General features: G+C 56.4%; 5 protein-coding genes across 5 annotated transcripts; 2 read left to right on the forward strand and 3 right to left on the reverse strand.

The window, feature by feature from the left end:
- Window positions 1-153: 153 nt before the first annotated feature.
- On the reverse strand, window positions 154-1,596 carry MFIFM68171_10946 (uncharacterized protein; the record flags this gene model as incomplete). Its single annotated transcript, XM_071066365.1, has 3 exons — window positions 154-447; window positions 781-867; window positions 958-1,596. The coding sequence occupies 3 exons, from the start codon at window positions 1,594-1,596 to the stop codon at window positions 154-156; spliced, it is 1,020 nt and encodes a 339-aa protein (XP_070922466.1).
- A 1,232-nt stretch (window positions 1,597-2,828) lies between these two features.
- MFIFM68171_10947 (uncharacterized protein) lies at window positions 2,829-7,440 on the reverse strand (the record flags this gene model as incomplete). Its single annotated transcript, XM_071066366.1, has 4 exons — window positions 2,829-4,226; window positions 4,290-6,962; window positions 7,016-7,121; window positions 7,235-7,440. 4 exons carry the CDS (start codon window positions 7,438-7,440, stop codon window positions 2,829-2,831), a joined length of 4,383 nt encoding a protein of 1,460 aa, XP_070922467.1.
- An 8,389-nt stretch (window positions 7,441-15,829) lies between these two features.
- On the forward strand, window positions 15,830-17,385 carry MFIFM68171_10948 (uncharacterized protein; the record flags this gene model as incomplete). The annotated part of the gene is made up of 2 exons (XM_071066367.1): window positions 15,830-15,887; window positions 15,986-17,385. The coding sequence occupies 2 exons, from the start codon at window positions 15,830-15,832 to the stop codon at window positions 17,383-17,385; spliced, it is 1,458 nt and encodes a 485-aa protein (XP_070922468.1).
- A 2,067-nt stretch (window positions 17,386-19,452) lies between these two features.
- MFIFM68171_10949 (uncharacterized protein) lies at window positions 19,453-19,782 on the forward strand (the record flags this gene model as incomplete). The annotated part of the gene is made up of 1 exon (XM_071066368.1): window positions 19,453-19,782. One exon carries the CDS (start codon window positions 19,453-19,455, stop codon window positions 19,780-19,782), a length of 330 nt encoding a protein of 109 aa, XP_070922469.1.
- A 1,831-nt stretch (window positions 19,783-21,613) lies between these two features.
- On the reverse strand, window positions 21,614-24,892 carry LOS1 (pre-tRNA nuclear export protein; the record flags this gene model as incomplete). Its single annotated transcript, XM_071066369.1, has 3 exons — window positions 21,614-23,124; window positions 23,186-24,719; window positions 24,881-24,892. The coding sequence occupies 3 exons, from the start codon at window positions 24,890-24,892 to the stop codon at window positions 21,614-21,616; spliced, it is 3,057 nt and encodes a 1,018-aa protein (XP_070922470.1).
- Window positions 24,893-25,648: the final 756 nt, after the last annotated feature.

Consider the following 25,648-nt stretch of genomic DNA (forward strand, 5'->3'; position numbering starts at 1 on the left):
TGTATACCGCAACAGAAATCGCACACAAATCCCCTCCCTACAACGAATTGTAATGTACGTACACGCTCGCCCCTCCTCCGTAATTTCCTACTCAACCACTCAACGCCGACGACCGCAATCACGAGCTCTCCCCTTCAACTTAACCTGGAGCTTCTAGCTCCTCGCTAAGCTAAGCAGCCCGCTCGCCGCGCCGCCGCTCGCGTCATCCCCGCCTCCGCAATCCCCAGCAGCGCTTCTCCGGCGTGGCAACGTGGCAGCATCGCCGGGAGCAGACTCGTCCCTCGCTCGCTTGGACGCCCCACTGCCCTGCGTTTCGCCCTGGTCCCTCACATCCCCCTCTTCCTCCCCGTGCTGGCTCTGGCGCTGGCGCTGGCGCCGTTGCCGCTCCCTCCCACTCTCCCGTTCCGTCCACATATCCGCCGCCAAATTCCTCCCATCCCCACCCGCCTGCCTCGCAGGTTGCGGCGGTAGTGCCGCCGCTATCGCCCCCGCCGTCTCCTCCATCTCAACACTCTCACTCCCCCTCCGAACCCGCGGCGCACCAGGCAAGGGCCTCCTCCTCCCCACACCACCGATGCAAGCACCAGATGCAGATGCAGATACAGAACCTGAAGGGGAAGCGGGAGCGGAAGCGGGAGCAGGGAGTGAACCGCCCAGTCTAACCCCGCACGCCTGCGTACGTTGCTGCAAACCCTCTCCCTGTCCCTGAGCTTGACTAGGTCCGCCGCCGGCGGTCCGCCGACCTAACCCCAGCAACGAACCCCCCGGAACAGGTCTCACCTGCAGCCTCTCGAGCGGCACGTCGGTCTGGCCGGTGCGGACTTTGTAGCTTGCTAGGCCTAGACGAAGCCGGAGGATCTCGGCTTTCTGCTTCGTTTGGAAGGCCATTCTGTTAGCAAGGCTATATTCCCTATCAAGCTTCATCCCTCGAGGCAGTGTGTGCGTGTGTGTGTTTACCTCTCGTGCCTGATCACGCGTTAACCGCGGGGCTGGTGATCTTCTCTGCGGTGCTGTAATGGTTGTGGGCCGTGGCGGTGGAGCTGTTGCTGTAGCTGTCACCGGGGCGGGGTTGGCATGAAGATCCGGTTCGGTCAGGGTTGTATCGTTCGCCGCTGCTGAGGTATCAAAGACGGAGATGGAGGCGGTAGAAGCGATGGAGGGGGACCGATGCTTTCTGGTTCCTCTGGTAGGAGAGGATTGAAGGGGGGAACGGGGGAATTGTTGCTGAGGACCATCGTTAGTGCTACGCTCGTGGGAGAAAAACAATAGGATACGGACGGTACGGGCTACATTGTCGCATTCTATCCGCTGGGCTTCGGCGTCCTCTCCAAGACAGGGTCTTTTGGATGCTGGCTCCTCGCCGCTGTCGATGTCGGCATGCGGGGTCGTTGATGGGGCGGCGAGAGGGCGTTTCCTGCTAGGAGATTCCACCTCTGGCGTGCGTGAAGCAGTACGAGCTGGAGCCGTGGTAGTACTGAGGCTTGCCTTGATCGGACTCTGCTGTGACTCCGGCTTCTGGTCGCGTCGGACCTTGGGCGAGGGCGCGTTGGGATCTAGCGCACCGAGGACGCGACGCTTGACCGGCGATGCATTCATTTCAAGGTTTTGGAGACAGGGGGTGTGTCTTCGGAACGAAGCACTTGATGCGTATACCAACGGCAGGTCGGTGGGGATGTGGTGCGAGTCAAAGAGCAAAGAGCAACTGGCGAGTTCAGAGAGAAAGGAGCAGGCGGATTGTAAAGTCAGCGTATCGCGGCAAGGCCGAGATAATAAATGTAGCGAAAACGCGTCTTCGTCGTCGCGGTCAAGGTGGGCTGGGGTGGAGCACGAAAAGCAATGGCCAAGTTCCGTACGCGAGAGTTTAAAATGGAGCTGGGGGGGGGGGGGGTGCCCCGACGGGCAATTTGTAAATACGCCCTAGTAAAACGGGGCAGTAATTACTAGTGCGGGTAGGCGGGGATGCTGCAAAGAACGCGTTTTCTGCAGCATGGGTAGGCCGTTAAGGTACCCTATTGTGATACGCCATGCGAAGAAAGATTGGAGACGACGTCTTGGCAAGGGTCTCAGTTCTTGGTGGGGACATTGTGACCCTCAGTGCAAGGTGGCGCGCCTTTTGCTCGCAAAGACCCCGCGCTTTCATATCTTGGGTGGAGCGGCTGCAAGGAACCGCTGCAGGCCACAAAACGAGGGGTTTCAGCAGTATGCATAGTATTAGGCTTTGGCTGTGGCCGGCTTATGTCCATCAACTTCAACTCTGATACAATGCCTCGCTATCGCACTGCATCACTGCCTGATCATTCACAGTCCGTTCTCAATCCTACCCATGCAGTCCGCGAACCTAGAAAAAAAAAAAAAGAAAAGAAAAGAAAAGAAAAGAAATGAAAAGCAAAGAAAAATAAGGGAAGAAAAAAAGTACATGTAAAGAATTCTGGGTATCACCCTGCCTGGCCGTTACCTTCCACTATATGCCCCAATTCGACCGGAAATTCCTACACTCACAGTAAAACCATGCTCACCGAAAACATCAGACGCAGGAAGCAAAGAGAAAAGAGAGGGGAAAAAAAAAAGAGTTCAACCCATAACGAGCCAGCCAGCCTTCCTTTTACTGCAAATTCCGCCCAGCCTTCCTTCCCAGCCAATGCTTGATCCATACTTCATTATAACCTCGTCGGTCTCGATCGTGATTTATAACCGCCGTACCTTGCCCAATCCTGCTGTGCACCCTCCAACGTTGACGCAAAATATCAAAATGCCTTGGTATCCAAAACTCGATCCTCCACCTCACCCTTCACCCCTTCACCCGTGCGTCCGTCCGGTATACCGACCCATCACAGTGGCGGTTCCATTGAGTACAGCGACGCGTCGAATTGAAAAGGCTTGGAGAAGTCGGTCATCATGTCATCCAACAGGTACTCGTAAGATTCGGCCCCAAGCATGTCGCTATTCAGTCCATCATAACCTTCCACGGTTATCTTGCCCATATCCGAAAGGATGTCGTTGTCGAGTAGCAGATTCATATCAATGTCCAACGTCGAACCCTCGGGGATGTCGCTGGTCGGTTCTGAGGCGCCGCTATCCTTGCTCGATTCGGGTGTGTCATTGGGCGTCGTAGACCGATAAGTCCCGAAGTCGGCTATGATGTTTCCAGTAACAAGATCCAGGGCCGAACCGACGGACGCAAACAGGTTCTGGGGGTCGATGGTCGAATTCAACCACGGATCCTCCATTAGGGCCATCTGCGGGACCCCTGCCTCTTGTCGGCTAGCCGCGGGCCTGCCATCACCGAGACGGGGGGTAGCAATCCTGCCAGGCGTGCCGACGCCTTCGCCCGCCTTGCCGCCGGCTGCGCTGCCCTGTCGTCGCATAGAAGCCTCTCTGGACATTGGCGTCGCCGCCGGCTCGGCCTTGACCCTCGGCGTCTGGCTTTGCTTGGAGAGACTAGCGCTCATCGGAGGCGCCGCGAGAGGGGTCGCTTCCTGGCCGCTGGGTTTGGGGGACGGCTTCGGGTGGCCCTGCGCGTCTAGACCCAGGGTAGCAGTCATGTGCTCCCGCAAGAACCCGTATGGGTTCTCGTATGGTTTGACATGCTCCTCTTGGCGGTGGGCATTAAGCGCTTCGTCGCTCTGGAATCCTGTGGTGCTCAACTCGCAGCCGGGCTCGGGGCATGTTAGTTTGGGTGGAACCTTGGCTGGTTCCGCTTTTCTGCCAACTGTAGGAGACGGCGCTTTCACATGTGGTGAAGAGGCGCTGGCGCTTTGTTGCTGTTGTTGAGCCATGGGTGGTGACTTTTGGCCTGGTGTCGTCTTCGCCTTCTTGCGAGGCGGGATGGCCAAGTTCGCCTGCGTGATGCGCTGCTCGCTAAAGTATTCGGGATTCCCAGCAGGCGACATGTGGGCACTAAATTGGAACGGCGGCTGGGCTGTTGTCGGCGCGGCGGGCGGCTGCCCGGGTTTGGCAGACGTCCGGTTCTGTGCCTGCTTGAGCGCCTGCGTCTGTTTCTCCAAATTTGCGGCACTCAACGGCGTAGGAGCCGGGGTCGGTTGCGCAGGGCGTTGGCCTCCCGGCTGTGCGCCGGCGGCCGAGCCTTGGCTCGCTCTCAATACCTCCCGGAGCATGCCTTCCGTCATATTGATGAACTGATCCAGCTCATCCTTGGAGATGGTCAAAGAATCCCGCACTTGCGAAAACTTCTCACCATCGACGAACTGACGAACTATCCTGTAGCGCTACATGAAGAGTAAGCACAACTTCCCTCGCAAATTCATCGAGGTGTGGGGCGTAAAACATACCATCTTGAAGAACATTGTTGCTCGGGCGTCGTCCTTGGTGCGGCGGTACCATTGGAGGAGGCCCTGGGCGCGTAACTTTTCCATGAGTGCGCACGCCCTGGTGAGTCTGGCGCGCATCTCCTGCAGTTCTGACGGCGACACTGCTATCTCTACCTCCTGCTGTTGCTCCTGGAGTACCAATCGTTGCGACTCCTTGAGAATGTCCTTTAGCCGCGCTTTCTCCAACGAGTAGTCGGGCTGGGGCTGATTCTGCTGCGGGTGCTTCCGCACGGCTGTTGCCTTCTGAGGGGTCTGGTCAGGGCTCATTTTCGCGGCCCCAGCTGGGGGTTGGATGTCGAGCTGTGATGGGGGACGTTGTAAAGCGTTGGGTGCCTGGACAGGCATATCGCTGGCATCGTCAGGACTAGGCCTCTTCAAATTCTTTGGAGCGGACGCAGGCGAAGGATTTTGCGGCGTCGGACGATTCTGCTGCTGCGGCGGTCGGGCGGTCTTGAGGGTTGCCGAAGCCGGAGTGGTCACCACGTCCGCCGGCGCCGGCGCCGGGGCACCCGCTGGCTTCGGCGGAGCAGGTTGCGCCTGAGCACCCTGGCGTGCATTTTGCTGCGGAGTCGGAGCGCCTTGTTGCGTAACTGGAGTTGGAGGAATTTGGGTGGCCGTCCTCTGGCCACCGGCAAAGGCATTACCATTAGCCTGGTTCTGCGCGTTATATATGGCCCAACTCTTCTTGGCGAAACTATCCTGTTTAACCCTCTTGATGAAGTCGTGTAATGCTTCGTCACTTAGTGCCTGGGTCTTGGGATGCTTCCGGAAAGATTCCACATCCTGCGGGGCTACCTGGAAGACGACCGGAGGCCATGTGACTCCAGGGGGCAATTGCGGTGGATTCTGTTGCAATTTTGGTTGTGGAGTGGCGGCCTGAGGTGCCTGCGGGGCGCCGGGCAAAGCGGCAGCTGCCATTTTCTTGTCCCATATGTTCTTAAACTGAGTTACCTGATACTGATGAAGGTGGTTCACCATCTGGGGTTGAAAGGCGGTGGGGTTGCTTCGGATGAACTGCTTGAGCTGGCCCCATTTCCGGATCTCGTGAGGCAGGTTGCTGCTGGTGCGAAGCCGGTTCACGAGGTCGGGGGGTATATCTATGCTGTTCATCGTGGCTTGACCATTCGGGCTCTGCATGTAGTCCATGAGCCTAGCCCTGTCGTTAGACTGTTGCTGTTGCGCCCCAGGCGGCTGCATCGCCGGCGGCATCCCAGCGCTGCCCTTTGGAGCCGCATTCACCATAGTTACTGGGTTTGGACCGCCAATCGGGACGCCTTGAATATGCGCCGGCAGAGCAGGTGCTTGGCCCTGCTTGGGACCTTGGAGTCCGTGATTCGCCGAGGAGCGTTGCTCCCATTTGGCCATGAGTTCTCTCATGCCGTTATCTTGCGGAGCTCCGGGGGTGAGGTTTGGCATCATTCCCGCCATAGCCCCATTGTTAACATTCCCCTGCAACGACGCCGGCCTGGTGTTGTTCTGATGGTTGAACCGAGGGTCGAGCGTTGCGCCCATTTGCGGATTGCCTTGGTTCATGGCCTGCCCGCTGGTCTGGCCTATGGGCGCCTGCCGCATCGGCGTGTTTAATGTGTTCATACCCGGGCTTTGCGAAGTAGCAGAAGTAGCGATCCCGCTGGGCTGGCCTTGCATGGTCCGGCCCACGGCCTGTGCTCGAGACTGAGCCTGTGCTTGGACAGCCGCGGGATCCATCTTGCCCTGCGGAATGGCGAAAGGTTGCTGCACCTGCGGACGCGGCGTCTGATTCGGGCCTTGTTGACCGCCGGGCGGAGGCTGCGGCGGAAGGCCCGCCATGGCGCCAGGTGTCGCATTCCTGCCCGGTGCGGTACTCGCCGGCACAACCATTTGTCCAGTATGCTGAGCGAGCAGGTTAATCGGCTGCTCGTTCCGGATGCTCTCCAGGTTCTGGGGGAACATTTGACCTTCTGGCATAACCGGCTGCGTTATGGCACCCATGAGACCCGGGGCCGTCTGGCCCTGGTGCGGTGCCGGCGCCATCATGTTTGCTGGCAATCCCGCGCGTTGTTGTATCATGTTTCTGTGCGTCGTTGCCTGCTTCTGAAGCCGATCGAACGCAACAGTCTGGAACCATATGAAGACCGGGTCCCGGCCCGCGGCGGTAAACTCGGCAAGTTGAGCAGGATTTAACCTTTGTTGCATCATTTGCCGGTACTGGTGTTTTAGCGGCTCGGGCGTCTGGTTCATGATCTTCGCAGCCAGGTCATTCACCAACGCTTTCTCCTGCTGATTCAGCTGACTCATGTCTTTGGGGAATACGCCTGGTTGCCGTGGTTGCCCCATCTGCATTGGGTATTGGCGCTGTTCTGGGCGGTTCTGGAGCATCATCGGGTTGGGCATACCCATTCCCATATGTGGCGGCTGCGGAGGCATGGCAGGGAACTGATTCGGCATGGCTGGAAACCCGTGCTGGGCTGGTTGGCCCAAGCCCCTTGCGGCGGCCATGTGGTTCAGCAACATCTGCTGGTGCCGCTGCTGGGCTTGAATCTGGGCTTGCCTCGCAGCATCAGCACCGAGCTGCTTCTGAAGCTCAGTGGCGTTGTTTTGCCGACGCTGGAACAGTTCTTGAGCCTTCTGTGTTATGCCATGATCATATGATTGCTAGGCCACGTTAGCTAAGCCGGCAGGTTCGCAACTACAAAGGGTTTACATACCCTGTCTGGGGCCTGCAAGAAGTAGGTCTTTTCAACCTCCAACGCGCTAGCGCACGCTTTTTGCCAGCCTTGTTGATCTTGTGCGGCCAAGGACATATTGGACAACCTGTGCTAATAGTTAGCGGCGGACTGTTCCAGCAAGGAAAGCACGAGGCATCGCCAATAGAACGGCCAAGCTCGCGTACAGCACACGTATATAAGGAGGATGGTAACTCGTACAGATTCATGACTTTCCCGTATCGCTCGTTGGTGCTATAACTGCTCTGCCATGAGCCCATGGGCGCCATAGCCGTGCTCTGCATCAGGCTGTTGGTGATAATAGCCGGGAGGGTCATCCGGCCTTGCTGCTGTTGCCGCTGCTGATGCTGTTGTTGCAACATCATCATCTGGCCGTTCGGGGCCATCTGCGGCATATTGGCGGCCATGGCCGCGGAAGGACGGTAGAGTCAGCCTCTCGGGGTGTTTGACGCACAAGTTACCCACGCTGGGATGGCCTTGATAGGGTTTACGTGGGGTTGGGCGATTGCGGTAGTGGTGGGACAATTTCTAAACCTCCAGCAAGACACGGAGCCGGCAGATGGATTTCCTTTCCTACCGTTGCCCACGGGTGTCCATATATTCCGAAGTGCCTGCACGTGAAATGGCCGAGGGTCGAGCTATTCGTGCCTGTGCGGTACTTTGCGTGTCCGAGCGACTGTGTCGGCCGTGCGGGACACGGCTTAGGCGCAAGTCGGACAGTTGTAAGCGATTCCTTCAGGGTCTCGCGTTTGTGCAGGACAAGAAGACGCGGCCTAAAAGCGAGGGCATCGGTTTCCGAAAGTGGGAGGTAGGTAAGTTCTCGATACCGAGAGAACGCAGGCCGTCCAGAGGCTTTGGTGCCGCAAATTTTCGCGTCACCCGGTTGCAGTGCGGTCGAGAGATGCCGTCCTCAACCCGTCCACCAAATCCCGGTTTTTCCACCGCAAAAACAAGGCGTGGCCGCAGTGGGCAAACACGGCCGAGGATAGACCAGTCGAAATTGGTCCAGGTCAATCCGAGACGTTTTGCTCGGAAAGGGATATTGTCCTGCCTGGCCGATGGCGGGCGTCTGCAGTGCGTGGGGTTCGAGTCGAGATGGTTGCCTTAGCCGCCTAACGTCCTGTTCCGTGGCCCAATTTCCTGAGAGAAAGAGGGTGATTGACGATGGCGAAGATATGTCGGAGAACGAGCGTGATCGCGAGTGGCGGACCAAAAATGGCTGTCAGGTCAAGCAAGAAAGCAGGCGGCGGCGGTGGTGCAGCAGGCGGCAATCCTGGGCTACAGTTGCAGAGGGAAGTGAAAAAGAAAAAGCGACCAAAAGGGACACCAATGCTAGAAAATATGGCGCGCGACGTAAAATTCACCAAGATGATGAGGAGAATGCTTGACCATGGGTGCCTGAAGAGCGTTGAGGTCGGGAACGGTAAGGCGAGAAGAGGGAGGGAGGCGGTGGTGGTGCCCGGGAAGTTAGTGGGAAGGTGAGAAGGGGAGAAAAGAACCTGGGCAGGATGATGTGGATGCGCTGCTGCTCTGCCCACCACACACACCCAGCCAGTGTCAGATGGCTGCTGGCGGTGGAACCCAGCAGCCCAGAGCCAAGCGCAGGGCGGCCTGGATGTACCGGGCGGGTACCGGAAGTACTGCGACGGTACCTCAGGTTCGCACGAGTGCGGCTAGCGCTAAAAGCAGCCCAGGGTAGTGGAGGCGGCAAGCTCCAAACCTTCTTCTCGCAGTTGATTGCCACCTCGTCCCCCATCCATCCCTCTACAGGTACTGTACATGATCTTACCACACACACAAACGCACACGCACACGCACATGCACACACCCCCTCCCTTGCGACAAGATTATTTGGAGAAGGGAAAGAAAGCACAAATGGTGCTAGCACCACAGGGGTTCGGAAATAGAGACCGAGAACAGCACTGGTAATGAATTGGAAGCTTTGCTGCAGCTATTCTCTGCAATCGTGAGGGTCTCAGCAGGGTTCAGACCGATACATTCCTGCTTTGTCAGGGGTTGCATGGCAGGCCATTAGGTGCTTGCACAGTGCAGCCGCCGCCTTTCATCATCTTCATTTTCGAGGTTGACGCTTAAATTCTCTTTCCCCTCTCTGTTCTTCTAGGACATTGAAGCACAAGCACAATTTATTTTTTTTCTCACTAAAGCACCGGCGGGCGCGTCTATCAATCACTACTTGCCTGCAAGGGCCGCAGCTTTTGGGAATTACCCATCGCCGCCCTCGCCGAACGAGTTTTGGATTGTGACTGCGACCAGAGGCTCGATAAGGTTATCTTGGATCTTGCCCGGTCATGGGCCGATCGCAACAAGCAGCGACTTTACAGGTACCTAATGTCTGCGCAAGAGGTACGCTCCGGATACCAGGACGTGATTGGCTATGTGCAGTTCGACCCATGCTCAACCACAAGTCCTGCAAGCGACCAGGGGCTGCGCGAGAACAGGGCCTGAAGATCCAGGGTGGCCGACTGCCGCGAGGAGAAGGCCGTCGCATCACACTCCTGCCCGCGTGGCCGTCTGTTCAATTCACCGAGAACCCATTTTCATAAGGCAAGGCTGCTACAAGTGTCAGAAAATGAGCTTGAAGCGCCCGTCATGCCCCAGATCTGCCTGTCGCTACCTAATACCAAGCGGCCGACATCGAGAGAGAGGGTGAGCGAGCCTCGTAATTGCTGTGCTAGTAGCGAAGATGTTCGAGCCAAGGCAGGCAGGCAAGAAAATGCATCTTGTTGATGCTGGACTGGACGAAAAGCCAAGTGCGACAAGGCAAGATGCGGCTGGGCAGCCTGCGAGTGGGTGGGGCGCTGGACCAGAGCCCGTCCCTGATGGTGGCGTTGCCGAATCACCTCGACGGACACGGCCAACCAGAACACTCGCTCCTCATCGAGGTCTTCCGCTCGTCGATGGAGCCGTGCTAGTTCCCACCGGCTTCACTGGAATGAAGACCAACCGGTCCTTCGGCTATTGCAGGAACGCTATTCGATAGGCAAACACGGGGTTCCAGGTGAGATTTGTTGATGTCCTTGGGCCCGGTTAGAATCACCCTAGCACGACGGTACGTCCTTGCTCTCAAGCCCATAGTGCGGCTATGGCGGCGACCGGGGCATTAGTTTCCATCTTCTGTACCAATATTCTACGCCTCTCGCGGTCGCCAGGCAATGGAGGTGCAAGAGGAATTCTGGCTGGCCGAGGAAACTAACTGCTTCCAGATGAGTTGGCGGGTTCTGTCAATCGCGCAGTGCCGGAACAGGTTGGCTTGTGTTTCTCGTGCCGTGCCCGACTCTAGCGCGAAGCCCTGAATCACGACCAGGATGACCCTTGCTCAGCCACTGACATCCACCTGCCAAACCAACGCCGTCCGGGGGTTCTCGCCGTCCATCTTGGCAGTTGTCTGAGGGAGAGGCCAAAATTGCAAAACGCAGAGTCGGGCGGTATACCTACATCGTCTTGCTCCCAGGGAGCAGGAGCAGCAAATGGAGTGGGGCGGCATCGGATTTGCGGGCCCTGTAAGTGAACATCTCATCTTCCTTTACGCTGCGTTGGTAGGGGACTAAGCCACCACAGGCCGGTACGTACCATAGCAGAGGAATGCGAGGAATTTATGCCTGCGTACGCCAAAATAGCAAGGAAGCCTACGATCGGGATCAAAGATATTCTGCACGCAGATAGGTGCGCAGTGCTCACTTCTAGGCCTTGAGTTCCCCCGAGCTCCCTTGGCTGGAACAACCCTGCTGGGCCCCATCCACCAAGCGAGGGAGACAAAGAGGGCCAAGTTTTTGTGATAAAGTGGTGAACTCAATGAGCGCCCTCCCGCAGATTCGGGAATCCGCCGTCGGACATTAGTACTGATAGAAGCTCACAAAGTTCTGTCTCTTTTTTATTTTCGTGTCGGCTGCCAACCGTTTAATCTTCCATTGTGCCATCACAGCTTTGTTCTTGGACTCCAGGACCCACAACATCCCCCTTGTCTGCCAAGGGACCCCGGCTGCGTGGTGGGGCGAGGGGAAGAGCGGCAGAATCGCCCACCCATTTCACATTGTCAACACGCTTGGGTCCGTCGTAGGTACAGCCCGTCGGTCTCCACATTAAACTATCAAGATCACAGCAGCCCAATTTTTGGCAACAGTTCGACCACTCTTGTCCAACAGAGAAAGCCTGCTGAGCAGCGTCGGTGTGCGGCGAGGCTTGGCATAAGACCGAGGTAACGTCCATTCAAGCCAAGCTGAAGGCAGCCTACATCCGCATCCCCTGAAGCTTGATCATAGGTCGTCTGGGGATCCCGGGCGAGCGCGAGTCTGGTGCTAGGGCACCGACCACACGGCGAATGGCAGCGAGATGAGCCCTTCCATCCGAGGCGGAGGAGATACAACCACTAGCCGGAGCCTTTACGACGAATTCAAGAGAGAGGAGTCAGTGACTTCGTGTTTTTGAGCTGCATATCTGCCGGTATGGAGCTGTCGGGTGCTGGGATCCGGGTATGTACTGTACAGTACCTGTCAGCCTCTAACAAATGACGGTGCATCAAGCTAAACGGTTGTGTTTTGGAAAGTCGGGGTCCAGTCGCAAACGCAGGCCACTGGGGTGGTAGCTCAGGCTTTCTCGTCAGGTACCCATATAAGGTGATGAGGCCCCGATCACCTCCCCTCGCAATTTAAGAAGAGGATAACTTACTTCTGTATTTTTTTTTTCCCGACACCATCTACATGCTCTTGCGAACGGATCCCGAAAGTAGTCTTTTATTACACGCGTGGTGCTAACACAGGGGCTTGCCCGTATGATACAACATCCATTTAGCCTGCGGACGGCTACCAACCTTTGGTTGCTTCTGGAAAGAGGGCGCGCGAGTGACGTGGATTGGGATGGGGATGAGAACATTATACAGCAATTGAAGATCAGGTACCTCCATGCGGAACTCGTCGCCTATTCCATGCTACAACTGTTAATTACTGCCGTTGGTGACAAACCGTTTCGGTGGTGAGGTGCATGATGCCACCATCTATTTCTCTGCACACCTTACCTGTTGTTCTCGGCGGCTGCTCCCCACACTGAGGTGCAGCGGGATGCAATCTGTACAATATGATCAGGATCCGGGGAAAACCACATGCCCCTCGTGGTCAAGATTGAATCTGGGTTCGGGTCGGCGGTGCGCACCAAAAGAAGGTTTTTTGGGGTGTCACTACCACATCGGTCAATGGTGAAAGGGGTTGTGTTGCAAACATTGGACGAAATCTGAGATATTCTGATTCGAATCTGCACCCCGACTTCTCTCTCGCGACGATCATTAAGACCACCCGTTCCGCGATCCTCAGGTCGAGGGCAGAATCTGGTGCGGGTGTGTTGATCGCCAAACGGTTGAGGCCCCACCTCCACAAATCTCCGCAAAACTCGAATTAAACCAGACCCCGGTCACAGAGCGGGTCTCGTACCTCCGGCTCCCCTCGGGTACACCAAAGTACCGTGTCTCACGACCCGGTACGTAGAACGCCAAGGGTCATTCGTGCCCTCGATTCTTGTACCGATATCCTGCCGGCAGAGTGAAGGAGGCTTGTCAACAGTCGTTCATATGATGATGAAAATTGGAGGTGGGAAGCCAAGATCTGGCCGAGAAAAGGTTAGGAAGAGACGCCAGGCCGCAAGTTGCATAGACTAGCAAATGGAGAAACTTGCATGGGGTCCGTCACATAACACCGCTTTGATATGGATCAAGTCACACACAACAGCCAAATGCTTGTGGGCGGAGAGGGCAGCGAATACTAAGACTATTCAAGCATTGCCTAGCTTCGAACCGTGATAGAATAACTGAGCAGATTTCGGTCAGCGAAGATGATGGCTCAAAGAAGCGACTTGTTCCCTTGATCCAAGAAGCGGGGCCACCACCCGGTACCCGGGATCTCGAGATGGCACGTTCCGATGACGTGGGAAACGTCGGCGGACAGGCAGCACAAGGGAGTATTTCGGTTCCGGCGCGGGCATGGCGCACCAGAGATCGAGAAAGGAAAGACAAGGTAGCATACAGACCGAAAACCGCACCGTTTGGGGATTGCTCAGGCTTTTTGACACAGCAGGGCCGTCTGATCGTCACGGCCAAATTCAGCGGCGTGGGTAAGGTGGGCTGGATCTGAAGAGCTTGGACCCAAATCGTCACAGCCCGGCTGATTCCCTCTCTCTCCCGGTGACAACCTTCCGGCCCCCATCCCTCAACGATAAAGGGATAGATTGTAAGGGTGCAAATGGATTAGGACCATTGCGTGCAAAACACGCGTCATCCAGACCAAATTCCCTTTGTCGCGCTATTCCTTCAACATGCAAGAACACCAATGCGACCCATCGAGTCGCCAGCAACGCCTCTGCGCGGGGCCAAGGGCCCTTACCCGGCTCGGGCACTACGATTGGCCAAGCTGCCCGGATAAGCCACGCGAGCCAGGGTTTCGTTACCCCCTGCCCATTGGCCCGGTCATGGCAGAAAAGGGACAGGTGCGGGTAGGTTTGGGGTTCCTGTGTTGCATTTTCTCGATGTGATCACACCGGATTGGGGCTGCCCGTTTGCTTTTTATGACTTTCCCTCTTTCTTCTATTTCCTTTTTTTTTTTTTTTTTTTTTTTTTTTTCCCTCTCTCACTGTTCCCCTGTCCTTGGCTGGACCCGGGCCCGAACTGATCTCCAATGCAGGTTAACCCAAATCCCTGGCTTGGCTGGTCACCCAAGGTGTCATTCCACATGGCGGATGACAGGCAGGAAGAATGAGAGCAGATGGTCAGGGTCGGTGGTTTGTTCAGGCAATAATTAATTTTGCCAACACAGTAGCAAAAATTGAGTGGCCAAGTTTGAGTTGCCTCGACTGCTCTGAGCCATCGAACGGGGGGAATGGCAGTTTTGCATTTACTGCAATTCCAACAGCCGAGCTTCTGAACCCCACCTGCCCAAGGCGACGAGACGCGACCTAAACAGCTAGGCTCCATGCTACCTAGACGAGAAGCGGTGCCTCGGCCCCTACCTTGGCCCCTAGCGATCTCGAGCCAACAGGTGGCATTGAAAAACGGGGAACGAAAGATCCACGGTTTAGGCCTATGAATTTGCACATGTTTGCTGCCTCTGCCCGGCCCGTCGCGAACCCTCCGGCCCCTTGTCTATCTGCTTACGTTCACAAAGAGGACCTTGAGTGGTTGACATTGGCCTGTGCCTGGTAGCAGCAGAGACTCTACATGTCGGTAAAATTGCAGGAATATCCGGCAATTGTTCTCACCACCAGTGCCCAGATGATGAGGGAGTGTCGCATGTCTGATCTGTATCGGTTGGTGGCGTCGGCCCCGATCGGCACCTCCCAGCCATGATGGGCTTGGGCATAATTGCCGCAGCCTCTTCGGACAGTACAGTACCAGAACCCACGAATTGAATCTGGCAGCGTAGAACGAAGAGAGAAGGGGTAGAAGGGTGAAGTGACGGAAAGTGGGAGAGCAGAGCCTCAGCCTTCTCATCCACGTCAGACCCAGGCCGTCACAACCGGTCATGCGTGTCATGTGTGTATGCCACACCATTGATGACTTGTTCTCCTAGCTTGGCCCCCCTTCGCGTAGCTGGGCTGGTGACAACCCAACCGACAACAGCGCACCCCAAATGCAAGTCCACCGTCAAGAACCTGCCTGCGGCCGCTCAGCGCGGGCCTCTGCGAAAATTTGTCAGTCCGGTTCTGATTCTGACTGCAGATACCTCGAAGACGAGGCTTACAGCCTGCTCTACGACCAAGATTTGACTTGGTACAACGCCGTGACCTGGGCTGTGCTGTGTTGTGCCGGTTGGGTAGATGTGCGTCACTCGGTGAAAGACCAGATATGGGGCGGTCAGCATCATCAGTTCATTAGCACTGACCGATGGGGGGAGCAGCAAACCAGGCGCTGCCCCGAATGGGCTGGCGAAGGTCTGAGCAGTCATCCGTCTCATTTGTCAACGCGCAAGATGCAAGACGCAGAAAGCAAAGAATTTTCTCAGCGAAGCTCCTTCCCCCCCCCCGAGATGGCCTACCAGCTTGCAAAGATCGGCCACATCCGGAACGTGACAAGGTTGCCAGGCGGCAGTTACCGTTCCCGTCAACGCCTGCCTGAGAAGTGGATACCGTACACTGCAACATTGGAATTATCTTGACAGCGATTGGCTGGTCAGCGTGCTTTGGATCTCTAATCGATAAGGTTGCGCATCGGTTTCTGCAATCGATTGGAGTGCCATCGTTACCAATTAAACCGTGTTTTGTGGGAGTCAAATAACTGCTGGCGAGCCGGCCGGCCGGTACTGGGTACGGATGGCGCACGGCAAGATGTTTGCAGAACCGACGCCGGGAGGGACATCTCAAAGACAACGTTTGCGGGGAAGTCTCGCACCCGGCCCGTCGGCACCCTGCCGGAACTCAGGTGGACCCGTCTGGGGCGCCTCACACAATTGAGAGACGCAGAGCGGCTGCAGGGAAGCGAGACCCCCGCTGAGGAGCTGAAGTCGGTTGTGAAGGGGAAGCTGCGCAGCTGGAGCTAAGGTACCTGACCTCTGTGGTAGGTGGACGGAAATGCCTTCTCTCTTCCCCGCACCTCTAAATATACCACTCTCCTCAATGCTCGCCAACAAGCGGGCCTTCTCAACGGTGCATTCGCTTCAGCTCGTCTCGGCCGCTTCCTTGCACAGGTGCTTCATCTCCAGGTGCTCCAGCTGCTCCGGCTCCCGCGCCGTGGTACGAGTCCAGATTGGCCGTGCGACAGCACGCTTCTTTTCCGCATCCGCTCTCCGTCCCACCGCTAGAATGTCACCCCCGAAATCCGCCCTCGAGTTGCTAGACTTTGTCAACGCGTCGCCGACTCGTATGCCGGCCCCTTCCCCCCCAACCGCCTACCCCCTGCTGGTGTGTGGTTGAGGAAAGCAAAGGATGTGAACTGACGACCCCGCGCTCCTTCCACAGCCTACCATGCCGTCGCCAGCGCCGCCTCACTCCTCGAGGCCGCCGGCTTCACCAGCATCAAGGAGCGTGACAACTGGGCTTCGACGGTGAAGCCCGGTGGAAAGTACTACCTGACGCGCAACGGCTCCTCGGTCGTCGCCTTTGCCGTCGGCGAACGGTGGCAGCCCGGCAACCCCATCGGCATGATCGGTGCCCACACCGACTCCCCCTGCCTCCGCCTCAAGCCCGTCAGCAAGCGTACCGCCAACGGCTTCCTGCAGGTCGGTGTTGAGACGTACGGCGGCGGCATCTGGCATAGCTGGTTCGACCGGGACCTGAGCATCGCCGGCCGGGTGCTGGTGCGAGAGGGTGAAGGTGACAACGGTCATTTCGTGCAGAAGCTCGTCAAGGTGGACAAGCCGATCCTGAGGATCCCGTCCCTGGCCATCCACCTGCACCGCGAGTCCAATTTCAACCCCAACAAGGAAGACGAGCTCCTGCCGGTCGCGGGCCTGGCCGAGACCGAGCTGAATAAGCCGGCCGAGGCGACAGAGACGGCCTCCGACGACGGCGACTTCCAGCCCCTCAAAGCCATGCCCGAGCGGCACCATCCGGCGTTCCTCTCCCTCGTCGCCCAGCAAGCCGGCGTCGACGTCTCCCAGATCGTCGACTTCGAGCTTGTCCTCTACGACACTCAAAAGGCTTGCCTCGGCGGCCTCAACGACGAGTTCATCTTCTCCGCGCGCCTCGACAACCTCAATATGACCTTCTGCAGCATCAAGGGGCTGATCGAGTCGGTCCAGTCCTCCACCTCCACCCTCGCCACAGACACCTCCATCCGGCTGGTAGCCTGCTTCGACCACGAAGAGATCGGCTCGCTATCCGCACACGGTGCGGACTCGAACCTCCTACCCGCCATCCTCCGCCGACTCTCCGTCCTTCCGGGCTTGTCCTCTTCCTCATCCCCCGTAGACGCCACCTCGACCGCCTTCGAACAGACGCTCGCCACCTCGTTCCTCGTGTCGGCCGACATGGCCCACTCGATCCACCCCAACTACGCGGCCAAGTACGAGCGGAACCACCAGCCAGCCATGAACAAGGGCACCGTCATCAAGATCAATGCCAACCAGCGCTACGCCACCAACTCGCCCGGGATCGTGCTCGTGCAGGAGGTGGCGCGGCGGGCCGGCGTGCCCCTGCAGCTGTTTGTCGTCAAGAACGACTCGCCTTGCGGGAGCACCATCGGTCCCATGCTGTCAGCCAAGATGGGTGTCAGGACGCTGGATCTGGGGAATCCCCAGCTGAGTATGCATAGCATTCGGGAGACGGGGGGGAGTAGGGATGTCGAGTTTGCGGTGAGGTTGTTTGCGGGGTTTTTGTCCGGGTTCGGAGAGCTGGAGAGGAGGGTTTTGGTTGATTAGGTTTCTTTGCATTGGGGCATTTGGTTGTGATGAGACTGGATAGGATGGGATGGGATGGGATGGGATGGGATGGGATGGGATGGGATGGGATGGGATGGGATGGGATGGGATGGGATGATGGTTCGGGAGGTACATACTACTGGTAATGCTTGGGGTTTTGTACCTTAGCTACCTGGAGCAGGGGTTCGGAGATGATAAGCCTTAGTTTATCTCTTCAGTTCACGAGTCATCCTTGGATACCAACAGTATATTTACCTGCTCTACCCTATCCGGCTCGCCAAGTCACGACTACTTTGGATAGAAGCAACTCGCCGGCCCTTTGGGCGACTAGCCGTCTAGCTCTGGAGAGGGAAATCTCCGTAATCAATATTGCTGGCAATCTTGATCTTCATGGACTGATGTACTTCGCGCTAGCAATCGACGATATGGTGATACCTAGCTAGGCACTATCACGACGTCAGGCATAAACGTAGGCGGTGACGTGAATGGTAGATACTCTCTCACACTGCGATAACCGTTGTCATTAGGTTGCTATGCAGGGGTTCTTCTGTCTTGTTGAGAGCTTGCCTTTGGAACACGGGCAACTCGCAGGGCCGTAATTCATCTTTCCCTACTACGCGATCACTATCCTAACCCTCATGCTAGCAGTGACAACAGTCGAGGACGGGATGAAGATAAAATGAAGAAATAGGAGGGAAGAGATGAAGAGAACCGAAGGAAAAAAGGGACAAAACAAGGAAAATGAGATGGTAACCAAGGCGACGATAGTCCTTATTCCGCGAGGCACTAATTCACTGTCCGAAAAAAAGGCTTTTCAAGCGAGAGCCAAGGGAAGAGGACAGAAATACGTTCGTATTCCCTACGCAGCTAGTACCGCTGGTAATGATATCCAGGCAGACAATCTCTCACCAAGTACTTACTAGTTGAGATCCAAATCCCCCAACGAGCAGCCCAAAATGCCTTGTCCATATCAGCCCTCCCCGAATCCAACCTTTGCCCATCCCCCACGTCACAAACCCTTTAGCAAACTTCGCTCATCACAACTTCACTCACCATCAAAACCCCCCATTCTCCAACCCCCCAACACAATCCACCTCCGCTACGAGTCCAAATTCAACTCTGAGCTGTCCTCGTCCGCGACGCCCCCACCCTCTCCGGCCTTCGCAGTCCAGTCCAGCCCAGTCCAGTCTAGCCCAGCTCCCAGCCCGAGCCGGGAGCCGGCGTCGGCCCTTCGCCGCCCACGGACCGCGCCGCGGATGACACACACGCGCGCGGGCCGCACAGGCGTGCTCAGCTGTCCGAGACGGAGCCGAGAGCTCTCAACGACCCGTGCTATTCCTCCGGCTCGCTCGCTCGCTCGCTGCGCCGCCGCCGCCGCTTGGCGGTCATCTTTTGCCCCTTGGTTAAGCAGGCGATGACGCGAGGCTTTGGGGAGGTTGCCGCCGGCCGGCGGGGCTTCCCTGCCGCTGCACCCACGGTGCCCGTCTATCTGGCCTGCAGCGGGGGGGCGCGGGGGCAGTCCGACGCCAGGGCCGCCGGTGGGGCGGCTCCAGCGAAGCGCGGTTGCTCGCGGGGTGCGGGAATGGAAATCTTGTTTGCGGCCGCTGCGTAATAGGGGCCGCGGTGGTAGATCGGTGGTGAGGCTGGCGTTGGGAACGGGACCGGGACCGGGCCGGGACCGTCGCGAGCTCTCGTTTGAGTCAGGTACACCGCGGCCTGGTCTCGCGACGAGAATTGTCGAGACCGCTCTTGCTTGGGAAAACTTGCTCAGGGTGCAGGGTGTCGAAGGGGATGGCAATGTGAGTCAGGGGGAGGATCCGTGGTGATGTCTTCCACGTTGAGTCTCAAGTCGCGTTGGCTGCTGACTCGGGCTGCGGGTTGGTAGAGTAGAATGCAGAAACTTGTTTTTGACTCTGCAGATGTACTTACGTTGTATGGATAGGTGGTGAGATATGTAAATGTTATTAAGTGGCCAGCGCCCTCAATGATGTCTTGAACTAGCTCGAGTCGGTCAATGAAGGAATCCAGGAGCATGATGAACTCCTGGATGCCAGGGACGCCGGCGACATGTGGGAGGCGCTCGGTGCTATTCCTCCAAGCATGGAAGCGGAGTTCCATGACGAGATCAAGAAACGCATCAAGATCCAGGAGCAGTACCTGAAGGACCGTATGATCCGGAGGGAGAAGATCGCCATCAAGTGCTATATCATGTCCTTTCCCCTTGATGGCTTTCATTTCTACTGCATCATTGTTGATGAAGCTCAGTCACTGCGCAACATAGAGTCGGGCTCCTCGCGCATCATCACCAGAGTTTGTCTCCCACAAAAGCACAGACCCGGACCAGAAGATCATTTCTTTGAACTTGGCCCTGCCCAAACCTTTGACGCGGTTGGTTGATATGCATGGGCTTCCCCTTGCTATTTTCCCGAACCTTTGCGCTCGATGTCCTCGGTAAGCATGTGTCCGTGCCCGTGGCAACAATAACCCAAAGCCCCACGATAGTCGAGGACATGCCTGGGCCCTTGAGCGAACGCTGCACCGGCGGGGATGCATGCGTCTCGAGACAGCGAGTACACCTACGCATAAGCCAAGTCTGTGAACTTCGATGTTGGGTTGTGCTGACTATACTGCTGCCAGTTCATGAGACCCCAACTCCGCCTAACCTCATGTAGTCGTGTGGAGAGTGTGCTCCAGCTTGTGGCCGAAGTTAGGGTAGGAAGCGGGTTGTATTCGATATCCGGCGTATTAACGAGGAAGGAGTAACGAGAATGTATATCGAACCGGCGCTGTTAAGGTGCTAGACTGTAACTGCATTAGCCCAGTGGCAGATTGGATCTTACCTACACATTACGAGTAGGCGTAAGGGGCTGGTTTGAAAATCCATGTTGGCGCCTCAACATCGTTGCTCTTACCAAGGTGGGCTGAAGGCAACGCAAGTAATAGTACTGTATGCGGAGCAGGAAACATTCCTTCGCTTACGCCGCCATGTAATTGAATTCAACGCTGCAAGCCTCATCATTGAGCTTTCGCTTCAGCTACCCGAATATTGCGTCGCTTCTACCCCAGTGCTTTAGCGGCGGATGACTGCTGTTATGTGGGCGCCTGCGAAAATGGATATTCCGCCTCAAGGCTGAACCGTGTGAATATCTGGTGTACGTTTCGCCGTGTTTAACTTTACGGGATTAGGATGTTGGTAGAGGACAGCACCGCTTGCTAGATCTAATAACCTTGCAACCGAGCAAGAAAGTTGATTTAGAAACCATTCTCCAGATAAATGGCCCTGCACCGTTGCAAGACTTTAGGATCAAACTAGTATTACAGTAAGATATATAGAACAAGTGTCTAAAGGTTCGTGGGGAAAGCCAAGGACGGAAGCCTACCCACCATCAGACGTCCCCAATAGGCGGGTACTGTAACCTGGAGCTTGGCGTCATGCCAGTTACGATGACTGATTGCAAATCGAGAAAACAGACACTGACGAACCAGCCCGGTCTCCGCCTTTCCTAGTTTCCTCATATCTTTTGCAACAATATGCGTGTTCAGACGGGGAATCCGGACAGTTACGCCTCCGTATAGACGTTTCTACTGATAAAAGATCTTAACCATTTCAATCCTCCCCACGAGAGAGCTAGGTACCGGTGGATATGATAGACTGGTACGCCAAGCAAGACCGTGTTACAAAAAAAAAAAAAAATAGATAGATAGAGAGAAAGAGAGAGAGGGAGAAAAGAAAAGAATAAAGGGCCATGGGGTTGTCTGAATGGCAGTGTCCCACCTCCCCATCTAGACTCCCACCATCCTCTTCCGCTTTAGCACAGCTAAAGCAAGCTCTCTGCCCTGCCCCCTTTCCCCCTCGTTCAACCCAGCTTCATCAAAATATCGCTATAGACAAGAAGCCCCATCGGGTGCAGTAAGAAGCAACTCCATCTACATGTGGCAGTGTGTTTTCGCAAGGCGTATGTTGGCTAATGGTGGACGGCGAACGGGACGTGGATGTGTGTGTTAATGGAAACGTATAATTCTGGTTTTGTCTTTGCCATGGGGCCAGCAGTCAGTCTTCCCACCCAACTCCCGTGTTAATGCAAATCGAATCAAATCAAATCACTCTTGCCGCTGATAGTTGATATAGGAAAGTAAGAAATCAACAGGAATTCAAATAAAACAAGGAAGGTCAAGGGCGGTTAAGTGGACATCGGATTTGCCTCGACTACGTATACACCATCACCCGCTATCTCCGGCTTTTGAGTAAGTTCAAAAGGTACGTAACAACCGGCTTGCGTTCCGTCGAGGAGGTCAGTACACGCAGGTACTCGGTGCCGTCTATGCCGAGTTGGGGGAACGTATTCGTCTGCAAATGCCGGATGAACGAGTCGCCCGTCTTGAGGTAAATAAGCTGCTGAATCCCAGCGATTTCGTTGAGAATCTGCCGTGACTGCGCGTCATTGTTTGGCCGGAACCCCGAGTCCTGCAGTACCTCCCAGCAGAGCCCGTGAAACTGCTCAATCATAAACTGGTCGAAGCCGGGGATAGCCGGCGCCGGCTGACCCGTCGTGACCGGGTTCTCGCCGACGGTGGCAACATCCGGCCCTCCCCACTGCGAGGCCATCCGGCTGAGCACATTGCAGGCGATCCGGCTTGACACGAGGTTCCCGTGTGTGAGCGTCTTGGCGATGTTGATGATGGACGACACGAGTGATTCGAAGACGCCTTGATTTGATGTGCTGACCAGGACGCCCCCGAGATCGTTGAGGAGGATGACTTGCACGAACGATACGTATTCACGGCTTAGCTCCTGCAATTGGACCTCGTCGTCTGTTCCGTTGATGGGCTCGGACAACCCGCCAAATACGCGTTGGAGCAGTGGGGTCAGGAGGAGATCGAGAATGGTATAGATGTCGCCCTTGAAGTTATAGACCACCTGTGCCAGGAGGCGGAGAAACATGGCCATCTCGTCCTTGCTAGAACTGCGAGAGAGTAGCCCTTCGATCCACTGGGGCAGTTGGGGCAAGACGGCAGAACCCAGCACACTCAGCAGCCGCGAGAAGGCTGACCGGCATGCGGCGCGGATCTCGCCGCTGCCATTGAGCTGGTTCAGTGCAATGAGGATGGCCTCGGCGGCCCTCGAGAACTCGTCCGAGATGGGCTGTGGCGGCTGCGGTCGCCGGTCCCCCTGTCCGGCAGTGGCGTCGGCAAAGCCGTTTGCTAGGGTCCCCAGAGCCATGATAATGTGGTGCACCTGTAGTATGGCCTGCGCATCCCCCGACTTGGCTCGCTCCAGGTGTACGCTCATGTCCGAGAAGAGCGGCTCCATGACCGACCGCGCGTACAGCGCCTGATCGGCAGGGGGTGTGGCCGAGGTTGACGAGATGTACCCGATGGCCTCGTAGAGGAAGAGCTGACTGGTGAAGACGGCATCCGCTGAGTGGTCAGACTCATCAGACGACATGTCGTCGTCAGCATCGGTACCCGGGACCTCGGCTTTGATGGGTAGGAGGTCGCTGATGGATTCGATCACTGTCTTGGCCACATTGCCGACCTGTGCCCGGAGGGTCTTCACGAATCGGAGAAACAGATACCAGGACCTTGTTCGGACCCTGACATGGTCATGGTGCACCAGCCGGACAAAGTTTTCCAGTACTTGTGGGATATAGCGCTGCTGGTTCTCGAAGAAGTTGTTATACCTGGTGCAGATTTCCATATACTGAAGAAGGATTGCGGGGTGAGGGTAGTTGGCGATGCCTGGAGATGTGGGTAAGTTTACAGGTCCCAAGGCAAGAGGTGACTCGGGGGATCTCCTTACCTGACTCGACCATTTTGCTCATCATGACGGCGAGCCGCTCGGCGGCGACGCTGCTTGGCTGACTCTTCTGAGCTAGCCCCATGTTGGGCAGAGCAAGCTCGCCGAACAAATAGATCTCATGCAGTGCGAGGTCGAGATCCCGCCAGTCCATCTGCGATCCTTGTTGTTCCAGGGTCGAAAACATGTTTGCTACTAGATCGCTTAAGAATTCTATACAGAGATTCTCGTCGACAGACGCAATGCTTTTCTGAAGAATCTGAAGCTTCTTGCGCAGGTCTTGGAATAAAGCCTCGTCTGTTTGTTCGTCTTCGTTCCCCCAGTTGAATGTCTCGTCGTACCTCATCTTCAGCACAACAGCGCTCAAGATCGGGCGCAGCATCTCCGAGTAGGCGGGCGGGAGTGTCCCGACCCTGCGAAGGAAGGTCAAGAGATCGGTCAACGAGGAGATAACGGTCGAGCAGACTTCGTCGTACTCGTCCGAGAAGAGACGGAGTAGGGATGGCAGGAAATCCCGGAGAAGCTGCTCAGCCTTTGCCCTCGTGTCATGGTCGGCTTTGCTGTCCTCCAACACGCGTACCACGTCTGTCATGATGGTGTTGACCAATTTGGCAACGGCTTCGGCAAGGTCGGTATCGTATCGGGACGTCCCCTTCCACTCTTCCAGAGGCGGGCTTGCCAGCAACTGTGTGACGATCTCGCGGAGATTGAGGAACGAGATCATCTCGATCTTGTCGCTGGGCTTCATTTTCTTGGCCACAATCTCGGTGAAGGTATCAACAGCAACGTCTCTCACCTTATCCTCGCCTCCGGCCGCCTTCGACCTCCCGACCAGGGGCAATAGGAGGTTGAGCATCTCCTGGTTAATGACCAGGTGGATGTCGATCCAGCTCACCCACTTTCCAATGATCTTTAGCGTCGACTCGACCACGACGTCGTTCTGGTTGCTATACCGGGCCAGTATGTCCCGCCAAGACGCGGCAATCTTGCGCATGTCTCGCTCTCGCACCAAGTCCTTGAGATCATTGTTACGCTTCGCCTCATTTTCTTGGCGACTCAGCATCAGATCGGCGATCTCATCGTGGATGGAGCCCAAGATGCGCAGGTACATGATCACCCCCGGGAGATTGTCTTTTTGGGCGAGCGCCAGGAAGTCATCGATAAAGCTCTCCCAGCCCTCCTTGTACAACGAGACAAAGAGATACGTCAGGGTTTGCGTAAGTTTGTTTTGAAGATGTGGTGGGTCTATCTGCTCCTGGGTATTGCCGCCGTACACGCGTCTGGCGTAGTCAAGCAGAGACTGCTTGAGGAAGGCGAGCCCGCCGCCGTCCAGGGCCTGCGAGTGCACCGCATTGTTGACTATCTCGAGCGATACTAGACGGACGACCTCGGATGCTCGGGGGTTTCGGGTAAAAAGGGATGCACAGATCTGCCAGGCCTGGGGGTCGGCGCGGAGCTGGTTGAGGAAGTCGAAGGCTTGGCCCTTTAGAGCCTGGTCCGAAGAAGGGTCCCAGGCGATCTCGATCGCATTCTCGATCTGCGGGCGGGCGGGCGGGTTGTTAGCAAAGCTTAGTCTGCAAGGCGGCGATGGGCGGGGGAGCGGGAGCAAGCTTGTGGTTCTCTCCCCTGCTTTGATGGCGGGGCTGGGAAATTGAAGAGCTTTTGCGGGGAATGTAAGGCGCCGGGAAATGGCCTCACCTGGGCGTCCATTGCCGTAAGAAAACCTATGTCGGAGAGCAGATTTTGCAAGTCAGCGGCGGGGCGAAATCGTCGTTTCGCGAAGCTGCTATAACCCGGGCAGCTGGAGAGGGAATGCAGTAGTCGGCATTCTCAGATACGGCAGATGTGGCGCCGGATACGCATGATAGGACCCCTCCTTAGTTGGCGTCCATTGCCTGCGGTCTCACGATGGCTCAAGGGAAACTAATGCGAGTGTAGGAGCGCGACGTGGAGACAGACGTCTCTGGTATTGCCGTGCAACTGGATGATGGTGGTGAAATAGGTGGGTATTGTGAGCAAAGTCTGTCTAGAAGAAGCTGAGCAGAACAAAGGCTGATGGAATGCTGCGCTGCCGAACAAGCTTGGGGTGGTGGGGCAGTGAGTCGAAAAAAAGTCAAAACGTGGATTCCAGGCTTTCATCAGGCACTCTGACGTTGGTGGGGTAATGATATCTCTAGGTACCGGCGCACGTGCCCTCTCAGTGCTGCCTCAATGTCTGGAGCCATATCGTGGCGAGCATGGGGCAGGGACAGCACCGACTAGTAGAACCATCAGATATTTTATGGGTAAACAAGGTTTGACTGAAAGACACTGGAGATAGATATCGCTACTACCTCTTGGCCCGGTCCCTGTGTGTCTTTAATATCTGTTCAAACTAGAAACCCTTATCAAGGTGACTAGTGGGCAAAAGCAAAACCCTCTCTTAGGCACCTCAGTCTTTTTATTAGCCCAGGGTGGTGCAACGAG

This window comes from Madurella fahalii (assembly GCF_045866475.1).
Source record: "Madurella fahalii IFM 68171 DNA, scaffold_6, whole genome shotgun sequence".
Classification (NCBI taxonomy): Eukaryota; Fungi; Ascomycota; class Sordariomycetes; order Sordariales; genus Madurella; species Madurella fahalii.